Raw genomic sequence first — 24,852 nt, forward strand, 5'->3', positions numbered from 1 at the left:
CCCTTAAAAAATCTGCATATAAATCATTTTTTTTAAAGAAAAGCACCCGGTCATACTATATTTTTACTTTCCCTGGGAGCTCATGGGGAGCTGCAGCCCCCCATCGTCCCCGGATATGCGGACTTTGCTTGCAGCACCAATTCTACATGGTTGCACAGCTATACGTATAGAATCAACTGAAACCATATGAGCAGGTATTAAGATTATTGTGCAGGTTATGGCATTAGAGCTGTGGCAAGAGCTAAATACAAGGAACACGAAATTCAAATGTTAGACCCGAAAATATATTTCACTCGTCGATAAATCAGGGGCCAAAAACACATTTACAAAAGAAATAACACTCAAACACGAAAATGCTGTCTGCTGTGGCAATCAGCTGGAATGCAAATATCATCAGCAAGCACGTCACTCTTCCAAGAATCTATTTGTATACTTTAATGTAGGCAATTCTAATAACTAATTTTTGGTTTAACAGCTGCCCAGCCGGCCTGTGTGGCCGAGCGGTTCTAGGCGCTACAGTCTGGAACTGCGCGACCGTTATGGTCGCAGGTTCGAATCCTGCCTCGGGCCTGGATGTGTGCAATGTCCTTAGGTTATTAAGTAGTTCTAAGTTCTAGGGGACTGATGACCTTAGATGTTAAGTCCCATAGTGATCAGAGCCATTTGAACCATTTTTTAAACAGCTGCCCTATCACATTTCTGGGCTTTTTCCCGCATATAATCCACAATTTATACAGTGTCAGATCTCATAAATCACGAAGTTTATACGATTAAGTTTGTTTATTTTATTTATCCAAAAATCTTTCAAGATTGTGGAATTAGCCTACAACATTGGTTTGCACACACACACACACACACTGCACCAGAAAATTGAACTTAAGTTGTTGGTCTTGTACTTCCGGAAGCTGCGAAAGTGTGCCTGCCGACATCGGCTTTGACTTTTTTCAGTAATAAGATGTAAACACACTAAAATCGAATGGAGCAACGCAGCTATTACCCCACCATAACGGCGACGCAATACTCGTGTTTCGAGTTACAGCCATCAGGGAGCATTGGTGGAAGGAAATTGGCGTAACAAATTACAACTAAGTTGAACTTTTTGTGACATTACAAAAGTTGCGTCTCTTAAGTAGCACCACTGAAAACCAGGAGTTCATATATGCAAATGCGGATTGCCGCTAGCTGTTGCGATACTTCGGTGGCGTGTATGAACTTGGCTTCATAATTTAAAATTGCCGAAATAATTCAATATTGGCGCCAGTGGATCCGGCCGTATGATTTCGCTGATCTAACACAGCGCTACTTCAAACATCTGTCTGAAAGAAATTACATTCCATATTTCATTTACGTATACTTTACTTACTTGGAGCAATAATTCAGGATTTGTCTGATCTGTGTTTTCCACACACCTATATAGTCTATTACGAAATCAGGCTTTGCCCTGCATAAAATTTCTGCGGTTGTTGAGTAATTTGTGCACAGCACAGACCTCATAATTGTCAATACGTATTGAAATCTTAACATTACCCTAGTAATCAAAAACAAAACAGTGATTCTTTATTTGCTCCAAAAATTTACCACGTATAATACGACAGCTGTACCATAGTCATTGAAAGGGGTATTATAATTGCTGTAGGTGGTGGATTGATCATACGTTTCTGGTTTTGTGAGACGAAACACTATATCATTTGTTTTCGAATAATGTAAAATAGAAGACTGGGAAGTTTGATTTCATATCATACGTTTTGTGGCAATCTGGATGTGTGAGTGACATGTACGACACTGTGTTTGTATTCATAGCAATATTGTTAATATGCATTTTTACTCTGTTTGCTGTTTTTTACGGTTCTCCAACTAAACCCCTTTTGTTAGTGGTGTCATTTGATGGTTTCCGGTATGATTACATAAATAAGAACGTAACACCAACCCTACACAGTCTTCATCAGAGAGGCGTTCACTCTGAATATATGCGCAATGTTTTTATTACAAAAACGTTTCCAAATCATCACTCAATAGCCACAGGTTTATTTCCAAGTTCACACGGTGTTATGGCAAGTAGTGTATATGATGAGAGATATGGCAAAGTTATTTCATACAGCGAAGAACTGTGGAAATTCGGAAACAGTGTTACTCCACTTTGGGTAAGCTTTATCACATTGTAATACAACTCCTTGTGCAGAAAACCACCTGCATGGATAGCCTGTACTCTTTATTTGATGTTCCCTTTTTTCATAGAGCCTAAATGAAAAACTGAACCATCGCAGTGGGGTTTACATGTGGCCAGGAGGAGAGTTTGACTATCAAGGTGTTCTCCCTACATTTCTCACTACATTTAAACCATCTGTATCATGGACAGATCGAGTTGATACAGTGTTAAAATGGTTTATGGATCCTGTCTCTCCAGCAAACTTGGTGTTTCTCTATTTTGAAGAGCCTGACAGCCATTCACACTTATTTGGTCCTGAGTCACTGGAGGTGTTAAAGCAGATTATGAGGTGCGATAATATAACTAAATATTTGTTTGACCAGATTGCTATTACTGGCTTAAGTAGTAAGCTTAATGTATTTCTTTTGAGTGATCATGGCATGGACAGTGTATCAGCAGACAGAATAATCAACTTGACACATTATGTTAACAAAACAAAGTATCTAACAGCCAGCACATCACCGGCACTGCATGTAATTCCCAAAAAAGGTACCTGTGTGCTTCCCAGCTTAATGCTATTAATTTTGATTTAATGAAGTTAACAATTAATTATTTATGAGTACATATCACACATGACTTGTCATTCACATTATAGCATCAATGTTTTTTGAAGTGACAGTGTTGCTCTTTTTTCGTGTTATCATGGTTCTGGCGAAAACATTATCATTTTTCTCGGATAGAGAGCAAGTAACATGTAGCTTAGTCTATATTCTAGCTATAACATTAACTAAGTTTGTTATGATTGTTATTACCACAGGTGAATTTGAAGATGTATACAATGCTCTGAAAGTTGCTTCAGAAGTAGAAAACTTCACAGTTTACAAGAGAGATGAATTATTTGAAAGATGGCATTACAATAATGAAAGAACCCCACCACTGTTGTTACTTGCAGATGAAGGTTTTGCCTTTGATGATGTCTTGTATGTTCCGGATAGTCACCAAAGAAATGGTAAGTAAGGACATTCTAAGGCATAATATTTATAATTGACCAGCCCCATACATGATATTGTTTAGATCGTTAATTTCGATCAGTACATGTCAGATGGCTGATGGTCATGGTGATAATGAGCAATTGATTCTGTGTCCTGTGGTCTACCCACAATTGTGTTTTACATGGTATGGTTAGTCAGAAAAAAGACAAGATTGGGAGGAATATTTGATAGGAGTCATCAGTTTTGACCACGTTTCAGTGTGTACATTCACAGTTTCGTTGTTAATTGGTGAATGTGAAAGTAAAACTCGAGGTCTGTTTTAGATAGGAAGCTGACAGTTTGGTTGAGAATTGGTGAAGCGAATGAATGTGAAACTAAAAAAAAAACTTGGTTGTGGTGTCAGACTGATCTGTAGCTTAGGCCATTTGAAAAAAATTGCCACTGATATCACGTTACAGTCACCATTTTGTTTACACCGTATATCACGTTTCCTATGTCATTGATCGAAGCCAACAAGTCATGTCGAATATTCCTTTTTACACGAAAGACAGTGGAGTCATTAGAGGCAGTTGTCAGGAAGGGAATTAGCTGGTCATATTTTATCATAAACTGGCAACATATATTATCCAGTTGTAGACATGGACTGTGTGGAGTTTCCAGTTACTAAAGAGATTCAGATTCTTTATTAGATATTCAGCATTATTACATGCAATACACTTTGTTGTTTCACTTAACCTATTAATTCAATAAAATACATTTTTTAAGTTGATATAGGGAATTTCTAAAAATTCTTCTAATGAATAGAGTAGGTTACCTAACAAGAAGTTGTGTAACTACCCTTAAACACTTTGATTTGCATGCTTGAGGCATGTGTACACAATTTGTTATATATTTTAATTGCCATGTACTGTTTTTGCTAATATATTTTGTGGCAAGAGAAGTACAAATTGTGGTGTTGTGGCCATGCCTTTGATTTGTTACATCTAAATTTGATAGTTCAGCAAGTATATAGTTAACACTATCAAGAATATATGAATTAGTAATTGTTAATATTCTATATTCAATGCACAGTGGTTTACAATGTGTTCTATTATCTATCATTGCCGGTACTTGTATTGCATCCTTCTAGTTCACCGGAATTTCCCTTATTTTTATGTGGTGTCCCCAGAGTACAAAGGACTGATTGAAAAGGTAGATTTGTGAAGTTTTAAGGCTGTGTTGCCAACAACCAATGTGGGAAAAAAATTAATATCATGGCTTTCTTAACAGAGACAAAGTTTTGTTGCAAAAAGATTCTGAATGATGGTGGGGCTAGAGCTTCTATTACAGGGGAGAAAAATCAGAAATTGGTTGCAGGAAGTATCTAAATCTCTGAATGAATGTGCAATGACCGTAACATAATTTTTAATACAGATGGAACATTTTTTTTCCGTACTGTATGCATGTTTGTTTTCTTATGTTCATGTTTAAAGAACTAATTACTTTGTAGCAAATTGATTCTACAAGAGGAAATGTGCCCTTTTGCACTCAGTAATTTTTATTTCTTATTTTTCTTAAATAAAATGTAGAACATTTGTAACTACATAGTTGAAATGTAGAGACTTTGAAACAATAGATATGACTTGTTAACTTTTTTCTATACTAAACTTAAAGCATGTCTTGAATTTTCCTTAAGAGAACCACAAGTGATGCGTTCACCCTCCCAAAGTATGCTGTTCTACTGCTTGTGAGGTACAAACTTTCGAAATGCTTCTTGGAATAAAACATGTGGAACTGAGTTTTAGGAGGAGGGGAGAGAGAGAGAGAGAGAGAGAGAGAGAGAGAGAGAGAGAGAGATTTGAAATTAGTCTAGGTCAACATTCATAGCTAACAATTTTGTACATCATATTCTTTCTGGTTCTTTACCATCCAATACCAGATTAAGATCTTGGTTTTAATTTGTTTTACCAAATTGAATGTAATTTGTTTTCTTCACGTTTAGTGTCAACCTGTTGGCATTGAACTATGAATTAATGGACTTACGGACTTGAACAGTAGTTGTATATAATGATTTTTTAACAGTGCTCAGTTATTAGACAGATGTCATCTGTGAACAATGTGATCTTAGCTGTAGTGTCTAACATCTGTGTGCCATTTATATTGTACAAGTGATGGACAGAAGAGGATGTAGCACAATGTCTTTGGAAGCTGTGGCCATGTGGAATGAGGGCTATGTTTTTAAATATATTTATCATAAATATAAGCAGTGCAAAAGTTTCAGATTCCTACACATATCTCTGAAAGTCAGCTTGGCTAAACTGCAATAAGGAAACTATTCTGTCCTCCGTATAGTAAATGATAGTACTAATGAAGCTTACAATGCTGTTACTTATTTATTATTCGTTCATTCATTTATTAGTTTTACCTGCTAAGGCATCCTTAAAGATTCTGTTTACTGTTAACATTACAGTGTGCATGTATGTAATTTACAAATAAAACAGTACTTCAGTAGAGTTTCATTTTCAACTGAGGGCTGCATAAATTATTACAGGAGTGACATAAATATTAATGCCCTATTCAAATCATTGACACTAAGAAGAATTAAGTGGAAGTAGACTGCCAAGCATTTGTGGATGATAAAAGTGTGATAATAGAGGATTTTAGTACTACACCAGAGCACATTAAAAATCTGATTAAGTCGGTGAACAAACAGTGTTATAGAGATCCTTTGAAAATAGGGTAGTAATGTTGAAAATTAAAGAAAACACACACTAAATGAACACTAGATATGAAGCAATTGATTGTCAGGTTTTCTAAATTCCTTTGTGAATGAATCCAGTTGAATGGATTATAATTAATAATTAAAAAGAAAGATTGCCACAATAATACTGGTATGAAACTCATATCTCTCAATGCATGTGGTTGCCTTGTGTTGTTTAAAAACAAGATCTCCATGAGACAATGTAATTGGAACATGTTCCCCAGAACAGGGAAAGGCACAGATACAATGCTGTAATCCAGAGCTTGCTTCTGTGGTCATATTGGATAGGTGAATATTGCCAGGCAGTCTCAAATTGATTCAAAACCTGAACAACAACTTTAATGCGCACCATCCCCTTTGGGCTCCTTTCAGACCCTGTCTGAGAGGTGCCCTGTTGGCTGACCTTCTTGATCAACTTAACCTCTTCTGCCTTAACACATGAGCACCCACGTTCCTTCCAGACTCCTTGCACACCTGTTCCCATTTGGACCTATCCTTCTGCACTGCACAGCTTTCCCATCGTCTTAAATGGTCCGTCTGTTTTCTCTGATACATACTTGAGGTGACCATTTCCCATGTGCTATCCATTTCCTGGCTCTTACCCCACCTCCATGCACACCCAAATGGCAGCTAACCAAAGCCGACTGGAGGATTTACTCCTCCCTGGCGAACTTCGACAACAAGATTTCCACAGTTGTGATAACCAGGTGGAGTGTCTTACAAATGTTATCCTTATCACTGCAGAATGTTCTGTTCCTTGCACTTCTTCTTTACCATGTATCGTCCCGATCGCTTGCTAGACTAAGCCAGGCATCGACACGATTCGTGAGCGGAGACATGCTCTCTGCGTTTTTAACCATCATCCTATGATGGCAAACTGCATTCACTACAAACAGATGCACGTGTTGTGTCGTCACGTTCTTCAGGATAGCAAAAAGCCAATTCTTTTAACAGTTCCACTCCCTCTTCTGTCCTGTGGGCCAACCTCCAAGTGCTCTCTGGGACCAAGATCCATTCTTCAGTTTCCAGCCTGACAGTAGCAGACAATGTCATTGTGGACCCTGTTGCTATCGCCAACACCTTGGGCCGCCATTTGCAGAGATTTCGAGCTCCTCCCACTATCATCCTGCCTCCCTCCTGGAAATGAGGAGGCTCGTGCAATACCCTTCTCTTCTTAGAATTGTGAGTGCTACAATGCTGCCTTTACTATGAGCGAGCTAGATTACACCCTCACCTCATCCCAATCCTGCATCCCAGGGCCAGATGCTGTTAACATTTGGCTGTTGCAACACCTTTCTTGTGCAAGCAAGCACTTTCTGCTTAATACATACAACCACATCTGGAGAGAGAGCAGTTCCTTGTGCCCCTACCACCATCTGTGTAAACATACATACTCCCTGCCCAGCATATTGCTCCATTTTTAAATGTATGACGAAAACCCCAGACGAGCTCGCATACCAAGAGGCCAGAAAAAAGTATGAGCATCTTAATCCCATACAAATTACACAATCTTGTGCTGCAGTTCTGTTGATGGTGCTTTTGTGCCTTTTACAGTGGCCCATCAGAGCTGCCTGCCGATACCTGCCCTCAGGTGATTGGGGGCCCTTCTGGTGCTCCCACAACACCCACCTTGGGAGCATTGGGTCCCCACCAGTCCGCATCCCCTAGCTGCATCCCCCTCCAGCTTCTCTAGCTGGTTCCTGCTGGTCCACAGCCAGACACCAGCTGTTGGCTGAAGGAACTACAGGCTGCAGTAGGACTTGTTGTTCTTCTTCTGGCCCTGAAACCAATTCCTCGTATTCTAAGGAGAAGAAGGAAGAGCAGGATAAAAGGAAGACCTCCGAGATGAAGGAAACTCTGGTGGCCTTCATGCCTCTGGGCTCTGGTGGCCTTCATGCCTCCTGACTCTGCAGGTATTCCTTAACCTGCCCCCCCCCCTTTCCCCATCCCCTGGTTACTTCATCCCCCACAGTATTCAGTCTGATCCCCCAGTGGAATTGCAACCACTTTTTACACCACCTGGCTGAGCTACAGTAACTTTTAAACCCTTACCCTCCATTCTGTGTTGCCATTCAGGAACTGGGGTTTCCAGCAACTTGAACCTCTGCCCTTTGTGGCTGCCGAACTTATTTTAAGAATTGTACCTACTATGAGAGAATATTGAGTAGAGTTTGTATGTATGTGCTGGACTCTTATGTACAGTGACCGTGTGCCTCATGATACTCCTTTGGAGGATGTGATTGTTTGAGTAAGGGCACATCAGGATTTTACCATCTGTAATGTTTATCTCGCTACCAATGATGTCATGTCCCAGGATGTACTATCTACATTGCTCTCTCAGCTGTCCCCCACCTTTCCTAGTCTAGGTCGACTTCAGTGCTCATACCCTTTTATGGGATGGTACAATGATCACTGGCCCTGGTAAAGTCATCAAAATTTTACTGGCACAGATCTTTGCCTCCTGAACTCAGGTGTCTCCACACACTTCATCACAGCACATGGATGTTTGAAGTATTTCTGTAAATGGTGCCATTTGTAGTGATGCCCACTCTGTTGCCAAACATTTTGCTGAGCACTATGCTCACACCTTTGCGTCTTAGAACTACCATCACACCTTTCGACTCATTAAACAGTGGCTCTGGTTGTGGGTGGGCAGTAGGAGGCAATGGAAGGGCATAATATGAATCTTGGTGACCGAAAACCAAAAGCCATGGGTGAGAGCCCAGACTGCATCTTCCATATGGTGTCCTTTAGGCAGCACTCGACAACTTCCATACTAGAGGAGCAATAGTAAAAGCAAAAATCGTCGCCATAAAAGGAGGGCGATACCCAAGACCTCACAACCGCCACTTGACCATTGATGGCAACAAGAAAGAGGGGGGACGCTAGGTACAGAGCCCTGAGGGATCCCATTTTCGGAAATTGGGCGTACTGGGTGAAGCGCCCACTTGAACCCAGAATATATGGAGCAACAGGAAGTTCTTGACAAAAATCTGTAGTCTACCCCAGAGACCCCACTCAACATCATAAAGATGTGGTGACACCATATCATGTCATGTCATAAGACTTCTGCATGTCAAAAAAGATAGTGATGTGGTGCTGAAAACGTGCGAAGGCCATCTAGATGGTGGACCTCATGTGACCCAAATTATCAGCAGTGGAGTGACCTTTGCGAAAACTACCCTGAGATGCAGCCAAAAGGCTCAAAGACTCAATGAGCGAACACAGCCATGTGCTCATCATGCGTTTGAGCAACTTACGGAGAATGTTGGCAAGTATGACTAGGTAACTTAGGGGATTCTTACCCAGTTTCGGTACTGGCTTTCTAGCCATTGAGATGGGAACTCAACATCATTCCAGACCTGATTAAAGAGGGCAAGAATGTGACACTGACAATCCACTGAGAGATGTTCCTGCATTTGGTTGTGAATGCAATCTGGTCCTGGGGCAGTATCAGAACAATAGGCTAGGGCACTGAAGAGTTTGCATTCACTGAATGGAGCATTATATGGCTCCAGGAGGCAGGTAGTGAAAGATACCACACACAATACCCAGTTCCCTGCCAGGAATTGAACCTGCGCCCCCTTGCATGGTAGGCAGTAACGCTACCACTGCGCTACGGAGGCGGACTGTGGCTCTACGAAGCCCTGTTTCTGTTCTGTCTCAATTATGGGAGTCTAGCATGTGGTTCAGCGTCACTCTCAGCACTGTGGATACTGGACCCCATTTATCATCATGGGGTCTGACTTATGACAGGACCCTTCTGAGTTAGCCCTGCAGAAACATTTTAGTCAAGGTTAGAGTCCCTCCATTACCTATCAGATGCCGACAACAGCTGTTGAATTATACTATATGCGTTCATAGCTTCCCTAAACATCCCAACTAATGTGTCCTTTTTCCTGAAAGGGAGCTCCACCTCCCACAACAGCGACCCAGAACTAGGCTTAAAATTGCTGCATGCCTACAGGATCTGTTCAGAACTGCAACTTTCTTAACTGTCGTCTCAGATCAGGGGAACATCACATCTTCCCTCATGGATTGTGCCCCAACCTCGGATTTGTCTGGAAGTCTCCTTTGGTCTGAAAGTTTCCATTAACCCCATGGTTTTTCACTGCCTGTTCTTGGCTGCTCGTGAAATGTATCCTGGTTTGGAAGTGGTATTCACTGATGGCTCAACAATCAACAGATGTACAAACTTTGCATACACATATGCACGGTGCAGTAAACTCCACTCTCTGCCACTTGGCTGCAGTGTCTTCACTGGTGCTTTGATGACCATCAGACTAACACTTAAAAAAGCCACATTCATTCATTCTTTCTCTGACAAGAGTATCCTGATCTTTAGTGGCTCCCTTTGCCAGACTCTAGACCAGTGCAGCTCTCCTCAGCCACTGGTTACGGCTAGCCAGGATCTTATCTCTGACTTCCATCAAGCTGGATGGCCAGTTGTTTTTGTTTGGAACCCCAATCAGTTTGGGATTTCGAGAAATGAATGAGCTGACCAGTTCGCGAAGCTGGTCACCAAGATGCTGACTCTTGAAATGGGGGTTCCAGAACCGGACCTTCAGTCATTTTTACAAGATTGATTGCTGGAAGTCTGGAACCTGGAATGCTCTGTCCTGATCTCCCCAAACTGAGGACAGTTAAGGAGACCATTACCACATCACAGTTCTCCATGTGTGCTACTTGCAGGGAATCCACTGTTCCCTGTCGACCCTGCATTGGCCACACTTGGCTAGCTCATGGCCATGTTCTCAGACATGAAGATCCTCCCGATGTGGAGCCCACTGATGGTGCCCACTTACTCATAGACTGTCCTAATTTTACTGCTTTGAGGTGGCGTCTTAATTTTCTTGACACGCTACCTCTGATGATAGCAGACAAAGCCGAAGTGGCTGATCTGCCATTATGTTTTGTCTGCGAAGGTAGTTTCTATTCATCCCTATAAGGTAGGGATTTTTGGCCTCATTGACCACCAGAGGGGTTAGTGGGGCACCCCTACCCTCACCACCCCCTCTCCCTCCCCCAAAGGGGTCCATTGTTGGTCTGTGCTCAGTGGTCATCCTGGCCTCTACCCATTCCACATTTTTATTCTCTTCATTCTTTTTTGCTTCTTGATTTTGCTGTCTTGTCTTGACTGATCTTTTAATGACTTGTCTGGGCTTTTATTTCTTCTCCCTCCCCCCCCCCCTCCTCTCCCGTGTGTGTGTGTGTGTGTGTGTGTGTGTGCACACTCCCTTTCTTTTACGACCACTCCTGGTTTGCCATTTAACGGAGGGAGGGACTGATGATGTTGCAGATAAGTTCCTTTCACTCCAGACCAACCAGGGATGTGAACTATAGGGAAAGGGGTTGAGGAGGAAGGTTGTAGTAGGGATAGACAAATAAATTTTGTAGTTTGGGTGGGCGGTGGGGGAGACTATTGTGGAAGGGGTAGAGACTATAGTAGGAAGGATATTTCTCATTTCCCCTGGCACAGTGAAGATTAGCCGAAGCCTTGATGGAAAATGTGATTCAGTTGCTCAAGCCCTGAGTGGTATTGAGCTGTGAGGGAAGCCAGTCATTGGATATGATGGGTGACTGGGAAGGTAAGATTAGAGACATTGTTACTGGACCAGGAAAGGAGAGGAATTTTGATTTGCAAAGGTTCAGTGAGACCCTCTGCCGATGTGGCTCTCGTGCTATTAACTAGATAACTCCCAACACAGACACAATACATTATACTGTCATCACTTTTAATGTATAAGCTAATCATTTATTATGCAAACAAAAGTATTGCATGAATGTATAGCTCAGTCTGATTAGTAAATTCTAACCTAGCAGTTTTTCAAACAAATATGTGGTTTCTGAAATCATAATACATTTATACGCTAGTCTTTATAAGCCACCCAAAAAATACTCAGTCCCGTGAGAGCTACTACGTGAGCAACAACTATGTAACAAGTCTGTGCCCGATATGTAAATTACCCACATCTCCTTGGAAGCCCGGTATCGATCAATATTGTGTAATGACTTTTGTTGTCTTTCATGACCATCTTAGTCAAATTGTGAATAAGTTTGCCTTCAGACCTGTCTACAATATGAACATTTATTCCATCATTTTTTGGGAGTGCATCAAGGATATTATTAACTCGTGTACTGATATTTCTGCTGACAAGCTTTCAGTCATTCTCAAAATGAAGATTTTGAGGGCATTTTACACTGTGAAGCAGATGTGCATGTGTCAAAGATAACACTGTTGTTAGTGAGTGTTTATTTTATTTATTTATTTACATGTCAATTTCCATGGGACCAAAGTGAGGAGAAAATCTTCAAGGTCACGGAATGTGTCGGTACATGAAATTACAACATAAAAGTAATAACAGATAAAAATAAAATGTTTATGAACCTGAAAAAAGTCAAGCCATAAGTTTAAGAAAAAACAATAAACAATACGACAAGAATTGGCTTAATTTTTCAAGGAACTCCTCGACAAAATAGGAGTCACTCTTGAGGAAACTCTCCAGTTTCGATTTAAAAGTGTGTGGATTACTGCTAAGGTTTTTGAATTCTTGTGGTAGCTTATTGAGAATGGATGCAGCAGTATACTGCACACCTTTCTGCATAGGAGTTAAGGAAGTCCTATCCAAATGCAGGTTTGATTTCTGCCGAGTATTAAGTGAGTGAAAGCTCCTTATTGTTGGGAATAAGCTAATATTGTTAACAAGAACTGACAGTGAGTTCAATAAGAGGTTTGTAAACTTGCACCACTGATTGCGCGAACTACCTGTTTCTGAGCCAAAAATATCGTTTTAGAATGGGAAGAGTTACCCCAAAATACAATACCATTCAAGATAATCAAATGAAAATAGGCAAAGTAGACTAATTTTCATGTTGAACAATCAGTTACTTCAGATACTGTGCAAATAGTAAAAATGGCAGCATTAAATCTTTGAACAAGATCCTGAACGTGGGCTTTCCATGACAGTTAAGTATCTATCTGAACACCTAGAAATTTGATATGTTCAGTTTCACTAATCATAAGCCCATTCTTTGAAATTAAAATGTCAGGTTTTGTTGAATTGTGTGTTAGAAACTGTAAAATCTTAGTCTTACTGTGATTTAGTGTTAGTTAATTTTCTACAGGCCAGGAATTTCTATCATGGTCTGCACTATTTAAAACCGAGCCAGTGTTGCACACAACATCCTTTACTACCAACCAAACAGAAATATTTTAGAGTTACTTGTAATACTAGAGGGCGTATCATTTATATAAATAAGGAACAGGAGTGGCCCCCAACACTGACCCCTAGGGCACCCCCCCCCCCTCTCCCCATTTGACCATACCCCACTCAGACCCCACATCACAGCCATTCTCAACAGTGTGTTGCTAAAGTAAGAGGTCAACCGATTGTGAGCTACTCCCCCTATTCCGTAATGGTCCAACTTCTGGAGCAATATTTTGTGATCAACACAATCAGATGCCTTAGTTAAATCAAAAAATATGCCTAGTGTTCGAAATCTTTTGTTCAACTCATCCAGTACCTCACAGAGAAGAGAGAATACAGAATTTCCTGCTGTTAAATGACATCTAAAGCCAAACTGTACATTTGATGGCTAATTATGCGACATAAAATGATCAATTATCCTTACTTACACAGCCTTTTCAGTAATTTTAGCTAACACTGATGGCATAGAGATAGGTCTAAAATTGTCTACATTATCCCTTTCTCCCTTTTTATAAAGCGGCTTTACTACTGAGTACTTTAATCGTTCGGGAAATTGACCACCCCTAAAGGAAAAATTACAAATATGGCTAAATACAGGTCTAGTATGTGGAGCACAGTACTTTAATATTCTGCTAGGCACTACATCATATCCAAGAATGTCCTTAGTCTTCAATGATTTAATTATTGACTCAACTCCCCCTTGTCTGTATCACAGAGGAGTATTTCTGACATCAATCTCAGAAAGGCATTTGCCAAGAGTGTTATATGATTCCCTGTATAAACTAAATTTTTATGTAATTCAACAGCAGTGTTCAAAAAGGTTGTTAAATACTGTACATATATCTGATTTATCAGTAACAGAAATATTTTTACTACAAACTGACTTAATATTGTCGATCTTGTGCTGCTGACCAGACACTTCCTTCACAACTGACCATATGGTTTTAATTTTATCCCGTGTGAATTAGCTATTCTATTTGTGTACCACATATTCTTTGCCTTCCTGCTAACAATTTTAAGCACCTGACAGTACTGGTTGTAATGGGCTACTGTAGCTTGATTGTAACCCCTTCAAACATTTCCATATAATTCCAACTTTGTGTCAGTAATAGTTAAAACTTTACACCTCCAAGAATAAAACAAAATGAGCACATTCAGTGCATGTGAGTATTTGGTTGATTATTATAGATGGCATATGTTGGAATGCCAGGCAGTGGAAACCTAGAAATGAGAGTGCAGACGCGAAATGAGGGTCCATGATTTATCAAGTTGAAAGCTCTTATCTTAGTTACGCAGGTTATCTGCCAATTAAAGTTCCACAGCTTCCTTGCCACTGCATTCCAGTAGGATTCAGGCTGTGACCAGTTTCTTAACTTTCCCATAATCAATGGAATGACTGGTGGAAATACAACGTTCAGCCACTGCACACTCCCATTTATTGGGGCTACAGTAGATGAGTGTATTCAGCTGGAATTATATGGGGAAACTGAAATAGTTTTTTTTTTTTTCTTTGAATTTTATTTTGGCCCCAGGTCACTCAAATGATATTTTAAAACCAGAACCCAAGGTGAGTCGATAAGATAAACAGTTCTTAATCCTTTTCATAAAAAACAGCTTTGTTTCTCAATATTGACTTAGTTACAACATAGTAATGCAGATGTAAAGTACTTGTAAGTGAACAGAAGAAACAGTGAATGAGGCATGTAAATTTATTAAATGAATATGAACAGTTTTGCATATTAAAACACTCATTAGAGTTGATTATATACCCATAAAAGTGACCCACAATTTCCTGCATGGGCTAAGTGTAGTTTGCTTGAGGAAGAACTCCTTCTTGGTTTTGTCTGTAATAAACTTGAAATTTTGTTAAAACCTGTTAAAAATGTGTGATGCAGTGTGCTACAACATTTTTGAAAGGTGGTTAAGAGTGTGCTTGTAAAATGAAGGTTGTTCTTCGGTCTTGTTTCCACTGAATGGATGTTGCCATTCCTATCAAACAAGTTCAAGTTCTCTAGGAAAAACCTCATAGGTGAGATATATATGGCAATGTCAGTACAAGGATTTCCAACTTGTTAAAAATAGGCCTACACAAGCTTCATGAATTAAGACCACAAATATGGCCTGGATTGCTCACTTCTGAGCTAAAAGTATCCTTTTAGCCTGAACACAGTTGCTGCAAAATATTATCATTTATGATGCCAGGAAATGAGCGCACACAAAATAAACACATTTTAGTGAATCAATTAAGTTTATTGTAGACAGTTTCCTAATTGCAAAAGTAGCTGCATTTAGTCTCTGCAGTGGATGACAATATGTGTCTTTCTTGGGAGCTTCTCATCTACCTTCACTTCTTCAGTACTTTTATAAATGTGTCTACAAGTCACTAGTTGAAAAATAAAATGTTACATATAATACTGTTGCATGTCAAACCTCCACCTTTCCAATATTGTCCAAAAAATTCCAGTAGTAGTAGTAGTATAGTTAATAGATTTATCCATAGACTATTTTGTATAATGAAATGAACAGATCTCTTAGAAAGAGGTATAGAATGAAGAGAATGTAGATAATGTAACAAGATAAAAAAATGAAAAATTAAAATCTAAGATTATTCTCTCTCTCTCTCTCTCTCTTACACACACACACACACACACACACACACACACACACACTCTGTGCATTGTCATTGCCACAAATATTGTGATTGTGTGGTTGTTGGCGGACAAGTTATGTAGCTAAGCTACCATCAATGAAACAAATACATTTTCAAACTCCTTCTCCTTGTTTACTGTCCATTTCTGACACAATCTTCACAGTACATTTCACACTACTTGGTGTCCTGTTGCATTAAGTTAACGCCCTTTCTTTGCACATTCACAATTGTTCCCTCAAAAATTAACATATATAGCCATTTCCATCTGTCAGTCAGTGAACCAAAGGCTCAGTTCTTCCAGTTATGTCCCTTTCTATTTCCACTTCTCAATCTGTCATGCCATTTTTGTCATCTTTCTCATTACTTGTATTCTACCATGTTTCTTCTTTTCTACCTCTTCCATCTCTTCTCTCACATCTAATGCTGCCACTGCCCAAAGTCCCATTCTATCTGCCTGTAATTTATCACCATTATTCTATTTGTTATAAATGAATACGCATATTAACTGTGATGTCAAACATCAAGAGGGAAGCCTTTTTGTCCTATTTTCGCCAGGTTAAAGAAATCGATCTCTAGAACAAAAATGCAGTTCTTGCATTGATTTCACTTTTACAGATGTTGTTCCTTCTCTTCTGCAGCAGAGTAAATTTCATTTTTAAGTGTAATTAGAATACAGACATTGCCTTAAAGATCAATAGTACAGTCATATGTACTAGTTTATAAGATAAGTTTTGTTAGTTTGTTGTATAATTTTATTTTTAAAACCTGAATTCATTTGTTTGTGCCTGTAACTTGAGAGAAAAAGTGTTATGACTATATGCATTCTCCTTATGATTTGCAAACTTTATTATTATTATTGTTGTTTTTTTTTCAGGCTCAAGGACATTTGGAGTTCATGGTTATGACAATGAACTCCAGACAATGCACTCTTTCTTCATTGCTGTGGGTCCTCTACTAAAGAAGAATTATACAATTCAACCATTTGATTCTGTTGACTTGTATTCATTATTCTGCAAGATTTTAGGGCTCTACAGCCCTCCAACAAATGGTTCACTTTCAAATGTTATATCTATGTTGAAAGATGACACCGAAATTAAAATTCATTTGAAATGGATAACCATTTCAGGTATATCTTTTTTTAATTTCAGATTGTTATATTTTATTGTGGGCAGTAGCAACAAAGATGATCATGCCCTAAGATTTTGAACAGAATGTAGTTTGCAGTAACAAATGTATACAGTGACAGAAATGAAAAAGTAATATTTGCTGAAGCCTTATGAGAAATCTGTGCATCCCATGACACTGGAAGTACAGAAGTAAATTTATTATTATGTTCTTATTGTGCCTTCAGTCACGTTTAACAATGATATTAGATAAAATGTAACAGGTACCTACAGAAACTCTAATGCTTATTGGTAACACAGCCACATGTAGACTTTTCCAGAGATGGGCAAACTCTTTCATCCTTGGGAACTAGTTCACTGGTGATCGCTCTTTTTTGGGAACCATTCATTTTTACTCATTCACTAAGTGACTGAAGATGGAAGGCGCCAAGAGGGGGCATTTGCCGCCCTGCGCCCCCTCCCACCTGGAGTACAGAGTTTTTATTCATAACAGAATTCTCACAAACTTGTAATGTTTGTGAATCAGCAAAACTTCTTGTTTAGCCAACTTTAGCATTATCTGGCTGATCGTAGTGAAACAATTTAAGGTGGCGCACGAAAAACTGGCCCTAAGTACAGACTGCTCGCCAGTTACACAATTTGTTGACCACTACGAGCAGAATAGATAAACATGTAATAATTAGGCAGTGAAGAAATAACAAATGAGCTAATGCAAACAACAACATTGAAACAATAGATGACGATTTGTGGGTGGCAATGAGCAGTCTAGTACCTGTGGCCGATTTTTTTGTGCGCCACCCTGTACCATTGAAATAATATTGTAGAAGTTATCGCATTCTCTTTACAAAATGTGACACCTGACACTTGATTATAGAGTGCGGGCTTCATTCAGTTGTTAAGTCGGTCTGCCTTCCATAACAATGAACATGCTCTTTTACCTTGGGTCAAAAAAAAGGCGGAAAATGGCCACTCGTGTGTGTGCTGTGCCGACTTCCTTGGCATTTGTAATAATAAACAAAATCTTGCCTTTTCACAAGTATTCCTTCTGGAGTTTATCAAAATAGTGAAGTAAGCAGCTGATATGCCATTTTGTTACCTAAAAAGATGTATGAATTACATACCACATAATTTATATAATTATAAAACACATTTTAATTACCAGTCATGGACGCTGAATAGAATATGAAAAGAACCAGAAGTTCAGAGTTCAAAAAATGTTTGAAACAGACCTAGAATTGGCATGCGCAGCGAACAAATGAACAACAACTCGATACTGAACTAAACTATGAGCAGTTGGCAGTGGAACTGCAACGTGTGGCGATGCTAAGGCGAGACTGAGACAGACGGGAATGGGACCAGACTGAGACAGATGAGAACGGGACCAAGGCTGGAATGAGACCAGCCAACGTGCCGTTGCAGGAAGGAGACCGACCATTTCCCGTTCCTTGGAACTATAAGTAGACAGCCGCAACCGAAGTGAACTATGAAAGATCGTTCCTTAGGATTCGTTCCTCGGTCGTTCCGTGTTCATCTTGTTGAGCTGTTCCTTTGGACCCGTTAGTTCGTGAACAACACATCTCTAGACTTTTCTGTAAAATAAATTACAGTTAATCTACAGAATTGGTCATAGCGAAAAATATTGGGTTGGTGCACGAGTTCATAGCATTTTTCCATAAGCTCAACATAAAATATAACATAATATAAATAGTATAGTCTCCTTCACTATTTACAACAGTCTGCCAATACTGGGTGACATTTTGATTCCATGACTGTAGAAATCTCTTGGTTTTGAGAAGAAGAACTCATGTTTGGAGCATATTTTTATCTGGAAAGAAAGTGCCTTGAAGGTTGTTAGATAGCTAGTGGAATAGTTGAAAATCTGAGGGCACTAGATTAGGTGCACAAGGTGGGTTTGGAATGATTTCACCAATCCAGCTACTGTATAGTGTTTTTTGTCAGCAATAGTAAGTGGGGGGGGGGGGGGGGCGGGCATTATTGTGGAATAGCATCACTTCAGCTGTCTTCCTGATCATTGTTCTTGGATTGTGTCTGCAAGACATCTCAGTTGTTGACAATAATGTCAGCAGTGATGGTTACACCTAGGGGAAGAAATTCATAATACACCACACTGTTGCTCTTCCAGTACATGCATAAAATTATCTTTTGTGGATGCGCACAGGTCTGTGTATGGGGAGTTGCTGTTTTGTCTGGCTCAACTATTCTTTTCTTTTCCTTATGTTAGCATAAAGACACTATTTATCGTGCCCAGTAATGATACAGGATAGGAGTGGTTGGTGTTGCTCATGAACCAATTGATGATTAGCAAGCAGAGCTACATATATGTTCAACTGCTCATTTTTGTGATTTTGACTTTGAACATGTGGTACCCGTAAATCCAATTTTTGAACCTACCATTGCATTCAAATGTCACATGATAGAATGATCACAGCTCATCACACTTGCCAGTCCTCAAGTGCACTGACGTGGATAATAGTGGATTAATGTGTTTAAACGATCTTCTTCAAACCCCGAAGGTCTCCCTGAACGTGGACAGTCATTAATATCGAAATGATCCTCCTTAAACAGGGAACTCCAAATGACAAAATGACAGTATGTAAATCAAGTAACAACAGTGAACGACAAATAAAAAATGGCAGTCAATCAATTAACTCATATCAACCAAAATACCAGTGTGCAAAATAAAAATGGTATGAACCTGTGCATCAACCTAATTGCTGGTGTTCCAATATGTCACACTTTCGTAAATTTGGAAAAAAAAGAAGGGCCGTCAGCATAATTGGAGAGGCTATTTATAGTAAAATTTCTGACTTCATTGCCTGTACGGACATTTCACTCTTCTTTTCTTATCCATTTGTTATGTTGACTATAGAGACATTTTTGTGTTGGTTTCATATACATTTGAGTTTGTTAGTTTAAATAAAAGGTTAAATTTGGGATGAAAACATTTCATCAAATTAATTATTAATCACCAGTTTAATTTTGCATTCACTGTTAAAATTTTCATTAGTTAACTATTTCATGAAAATACAATCATTTTAAAAAAGTTTGGTAATTTTATCACAGTTCTTTAACTCTGAGTGATAATGGCTGCTACTGAAAACACTAGTTCCAATGACTTGATTATTATACTTCAATTACAAGCCTACGGGTCCAGATACTCTCATTTTATCCTGCGTATGATGACATGCTTATCTGTGACATAATTCAATAAATTAAATAGCATACTGACAGCTTTCTTAAAACACTTCCCATCCTGACCACTGTTCACGTGTGGCAGTGCTTGGGCATTTTTGTCCCTAATTTCCACCAAAAGTTCAGATAGCAAGTGATACATAAGGATATAAATAGACTACTTTGGATCTACATCAGTATTAATGCTCTTACTGTGAAATCAGTATTTTTTGTCATTTCAGTTTTGCAAGCATTTATATTTTTCTGGTGTCAGATGTTGTGCATACAAGCCATGCCAAGATATGCAATGCTTTCCCTAGGTATGTACTGGGGTTCAGTTAGAATACAAGTAGTTGTTATTTTTTGTGACATTTAAAAATATTATGAGAAGGAAAGTTGCTACTCACTATAGCAGATAGCTACAACAAAAAGATTGTCACAAATAACCTTTTGGGTAACGAGGCCTTTGTTGAAAATAGATGGCATGCACGCAGGCACGTGCGCGTGCACGCACACACACACACACACACACACACACACACACACACACACACACACACACCACAATGCATGCTATAATTATGAGCCACACTGTATCGACCATTTCGGCTACACACAACAGAAGGCTACAAGATCACTGTCTGTTGGCACAGCATCTCGTGTCTTTTACTCCTGCCGATATCATTAATCCTACACCTTCAAACTGATCACACTTCCTGTATCACTCTCCCGTATTTTTGCATGCACTTTCCTACACTTTTCCGGTGCCACACGATCTTGTATCTCGTCCTACGAACCCCTCACCAAACCTCACCCTTTCTCTGTTCTATCCCATTTCACACCCACTAATTCCACCTTATTCAATCACATCTGCCATCCCCCTTCTTAACAATTATATACCCTCAAGACCTGCTACCCACAGTAATATATTTTTATTATTATTTATAGGTGACAGCTCTCATTGCAAGCAAAGATTATCAGTTTACACTCAGTTCCTATCCTTTCTATTAATGGTTTAGTATATGTCCTGCATGAATTTTCGTAACTTATGTGCGGCACCTATTTGCACCCCAGAGCAAACCTAATGCATGCAGAAGACGCAAGATTTCCTTCTGTTCTTTCAGTGCACTCTCTGAAGGCACATACTACTTGATTCATGAACTTTGGTGTGTACTTTTCTGTAAGTCTTTTTGCAAGTTATATTAAATGTTTCTTGCTGTAAATGCTCTTCCTTTTCTTCCTCAAGTAAACTGGTGCAGTTCCTTAGACATTCAGAAAGAATTGGGTTTAATTTGTTCTATGGATTTCCTGATTAACATTTTCTCTAGCTTCCAGGCAGCTCACTATAGGCAGATGCTTCCTAAAATATTTCCCCTATCCTTGTCTAACTGGTCTATTAGTCCACCTCTGTTATAAACATTTTCATTCCTTTGTTCTCACTGTTCATTGTGGGGATGTTATTCTTTTTGTGAATCTTATTGCCTTTTATTACCTATTTGTGTACATTACTTTTAGAGGTTAAAGTGTTTTAAATTTCCTAAATGCAAAGTTGCTATCTCTAAAAGATAGCCATTGTAGTGAGTTATGAAATAAAGACTTTTATCTGCATGATGACTCACTTTGAGGACATTTAATGTATCTGTAATTAGCTGAATATTTCGAAGCGTTGCTATTTATTTGTATTTTTCTTCTTTTGCAGGTTCTGTTATATTGCTCCTGTGCCTTTTTATATTTGCTGTTCATTTGATGCGAAAAGCACGCAGATTAGAGGAGATTAACAGTGACTATACATTATTAAGGTAAAATGTTGTAATATCATTATGGAATGACAGTGAAAAACAAAATAGTTGCATTCAGTGGAATGTTTATTTGAAAATTTCCAGGCTCTTGGAAGTACATTCGCTTTTACGAAGTGTAAGCATACTGGACAAAAAATTAGACTCCCCCAATCAGGAGATGTCACGTTTATATCACGTAACACTGTCTCTAACCTTTAAAAACTCCTCAGTGGGAAAGAATCAACAAGTTTCTTCTGTTGTGTCATATCCAGCTAAAACCACACATCGATGATTAGATCACATTGGGTTACTAACACATTTTCTACAAGATTGAGATCTTGTGATTTAGTGGGCTAGTTGAGGTGTGATAGCAGCATCAGTTTGTCTGCACAAGTAAGACAGATGGATTGCTGCACTGCCCTGGTCACAAATGGCTGCCCTCAAAGGCAGAAATCCAATTTCGGCTGAAGTGAGCCCAAAGATGTCCCACTAGCGAAGGTGGCAAGTCAACAGGAATGGGCTTTGTAGCAGAAGTCTCCTTGTTGGTGGTGGACTCTAAATGTCCTGGTGGCATCTTGCAAAACCATGTCACCTGGTGTGGGCCTTTTTGTGGGTGGTGGTGCTAGTCTGCAATCCTTTTGGCTAATGATGGTTATTTGCTTGCTTGTTGTGCTGAAGCATTGCTTCAACCACTTACATCAAAACAAGGTGGTGGCAAGAAGGTGTGTCAATTGGCCTGCTTTTGCCATGATCAGCCCACTTTACTGCTGCATCAATGGTACCACGAGTGTTGGCCCGTCTCAGCTCGCAGTGAGGAAACAGGCTGTGACAGTATTGCTGTATCTGATATGATGCTGCTGTAGTTCTGCACCTACTGGTGTCCACAGCCTGTTTGTGACGTCTGCAGCAGTGCTTCTGTTCACTTTGTAGTGCCAAACAAGTGTTGACAGTGCCACACATCACAGAACTACATCTGGCCTGAACTACACCCTCCACAACTTGCTGTTGGAATGTTTCATTGAGCTGTTGATGCCTTCCATCATTGGGGGTGGGGGGGGGGGGGGGGGGGGGGAGGTGAAATGGGGCCTTGGCAAGCCACACTAAACACACTCACTCAGTCAGTTACTGGCTGGCTTCTGTGTTTGGACCTTGCATGATATGCAACTGTAAGTGTCCATTGCGTGCAATTCCCTTCACAAAGTTCACTCGGGAACTGTTTGAGGTTCACTGATGGCAGCAATTTCCGATGGGTTTGAAACACTGGTCTGGTCTACGGTCAGTGCCAGTTACGATCTTGACACGATCACTGTTATTACACAGTGTTACGTGATGTCAAGTCATACACCATTCATCATACACATACTGGACAGCCTGTGTTGATACATCAACAAACCGGGCAACTTCATTCATGGTGTGATCATGGAAATGTCCAAACACAATAGCTCCATTGTGCCATTTCATACAACTGTCACATACATGTCACTTCACTGCCGTAACTTAAATCAGCAGTGAAGGGTCAAACAGCTGCCTGGTACCAGTTGTAACCCATTTACAGTACACCAAATGGACTAATTTGTCCTTTAATGGTGAGACTGATATTTTGTAAATATGCAGTAGAGGAGGAGGAAATGTCTGAAATAAGTGACTAAAAAAAAAAAAAAAAAGTACATTGATGAAATGGCAGAATGACTAGACAGTTAATGTTTTCTGCATCTCATCTCTACCACAACACAGAATTTTCAGTGTTGTACAGACTTTGCCCCATTGTTGCTTGGGTTGTAGATCAAAAGGTGGTATATTTCATTGTGGAAGTTGCTTTCATGGCAACAGTCTCTTAAATTGGATACTGTCATTTTTCATCATTTCACACAAGTGAAAAATATTATCTGTTACAAGGAGGCTCAGTGACTGCCCATAATGTACTTTCAGGAGGTGATTGCTAAAAGTACATAGTGGCACATTCACAATTTTATCAGAGCCACACCTCAAGGTGTAATTACATGTAAGGATAGTCATTGCCGAAGACCAGGATGACATCAGCTCAAGATGGTTGGTACTTCCATTATGACAAGGTGGTGGATTTAGAGTCTGCGCCAGGTTGCAGTTGGGCACTTGGTAGTGCTAAATAAAGTAGGTGGCAGCACTGATTGCAGCGTCACAGGATAAGTTCTTCTAGGCAGAATGGTCTGTGGTTGTAGTGGTGGCCATTTTCTGTTGCTGATCTGGCACAAGTGCTTGGCTAGCACAGGGTCAGTGTGGATGCAGAGCTGTTCATTGTTATGCTAGTGAGCCTAGTTACTGAGTCATCAATGATGTAAGAAGGCACCAGGCAGCTGCTTCAATACATGCCAGCCAGTCGGTCTCCTATAGGTTTATTTTCCAGCATATGGATCATGGTGATACAGGGTCCACAAGAGAGGTACTGATTTGGAATAATGGGACAGCATCAGTTGTACTTTTAATTTTAAAGATGAGGACCATTCTTGGTCCCCAAAGGCCATTATCCAGTGGCTAAGTCAGACATCCTGAGAGAACAGCGTTAGGGTATGAAATCAGTCATGGTATGTAACATAAAAATAGAAGTGGAACTGGTGCTGTCATTTTAATAGGATGGTCAATTAAAATTTTCTCATTGATAAAATTTATAATATTGTAAACTTATGTTATTTTCATCAGTGACAGGGAGGCCTCAGAAGGATGGGTAACAAAATCACAGCAAGAATGTCATCAAGCTGATATCCAAAATTTAATTCAAAGTGAAGAGGAATAATTTTATGCACTTTGTGAGAAGAAAAATATGAATGCTTGTACACTGATGTAATGCTTTTTGCACAAATCTATTTTTACAATAAAATGCCTTTCAAAAATGATGTAGTAATTTAACTTTGATATATAGTGTTCACAAACATGTATGAGTATTTGGTTCTATCCTACAATTAAAGAAGGCATCACCGTAGGCAGCTTCCAGCCACTTGCTGAATTTGCTTCTAGCCCGCCCCCCCCCCCCCCCCCTCCCCAGAAA

The 24,852-nt window shown here is 39.6% G+C and overlaps 1 protein-coding gene across 1 annotated transcript; it reads left to right on the top strand.

The window, feature by feature from the left end:
* Nucleotides 1–878: 878 nt before the first annotated feature.
* On the top strand, nt 879–24,700 carry LOC126354956 (ectonucleotide pyrophosphatase/phosphodiesterase family member 5-like). The gene is made up of 6 exons (XM_050005038.1): nt 879–2,141; nt 2,236–2,695; nt 2,964–3,155; nt 16,611–16,862; nt 21,752–21,851; nt 24,507–24,700. The coding sequence occupies exons 1-6, from the start codon at nt 1,773–1,775 to the stop codon at nt 24,598–24,600; spliced, it is 1,467 nt and encodes a 488-aa protein (XP_049860995.1). The 5' UTR covers nt 879–1,772; the 3' UTR covers nt 24,601–24,700.
* Nucleotides 24,701–24,852: the final 152 nt, after the last annotated feature.

This window comes from Schistocerca gregaria, chromosome 3 (genome assembly GCF_023897955.1).
Source record: "Schistocerca gregaria isolate iqSchGreg1 chromosome 3, iqSchGreg1.2, whole genome shotgun sequence".
In the NCBI taxonomy this organism is placed as follows: Eukaryota; Metazoa; Arthropoda; class Insecta; order Orthoptera; family Acrididae; genus Schistocerca; species Schistocerca gregaria.

What these genes read in the sequence shown, in the direction of transcription:
- LOC126354956 (XM_050005038.1), top strand. Translation starts at nt 1,773, where the DNA reads ATGTACGACACTGTGTTTGTATTCATAGCAATATTGTTAATATGCATT. An exon ending in ACAGTGTTACTCCACTTTGG is followed by an intron (nt 2,142 to 2,235) that starts GTAAGCTTTATC and finishes CTTTTTTCATAG; the next exon opens with AGCCTAAATGAAAAACTGAA. An exon ending in GGATAGTCACCAAAGAAATG is followed by an intron (nt 3,156 to 16,610) that starts GTAAGTAAGGAC and finishes TTTTTTTTTCAG; the next exon opens with GCTCAAGGACATTTGGAGTT.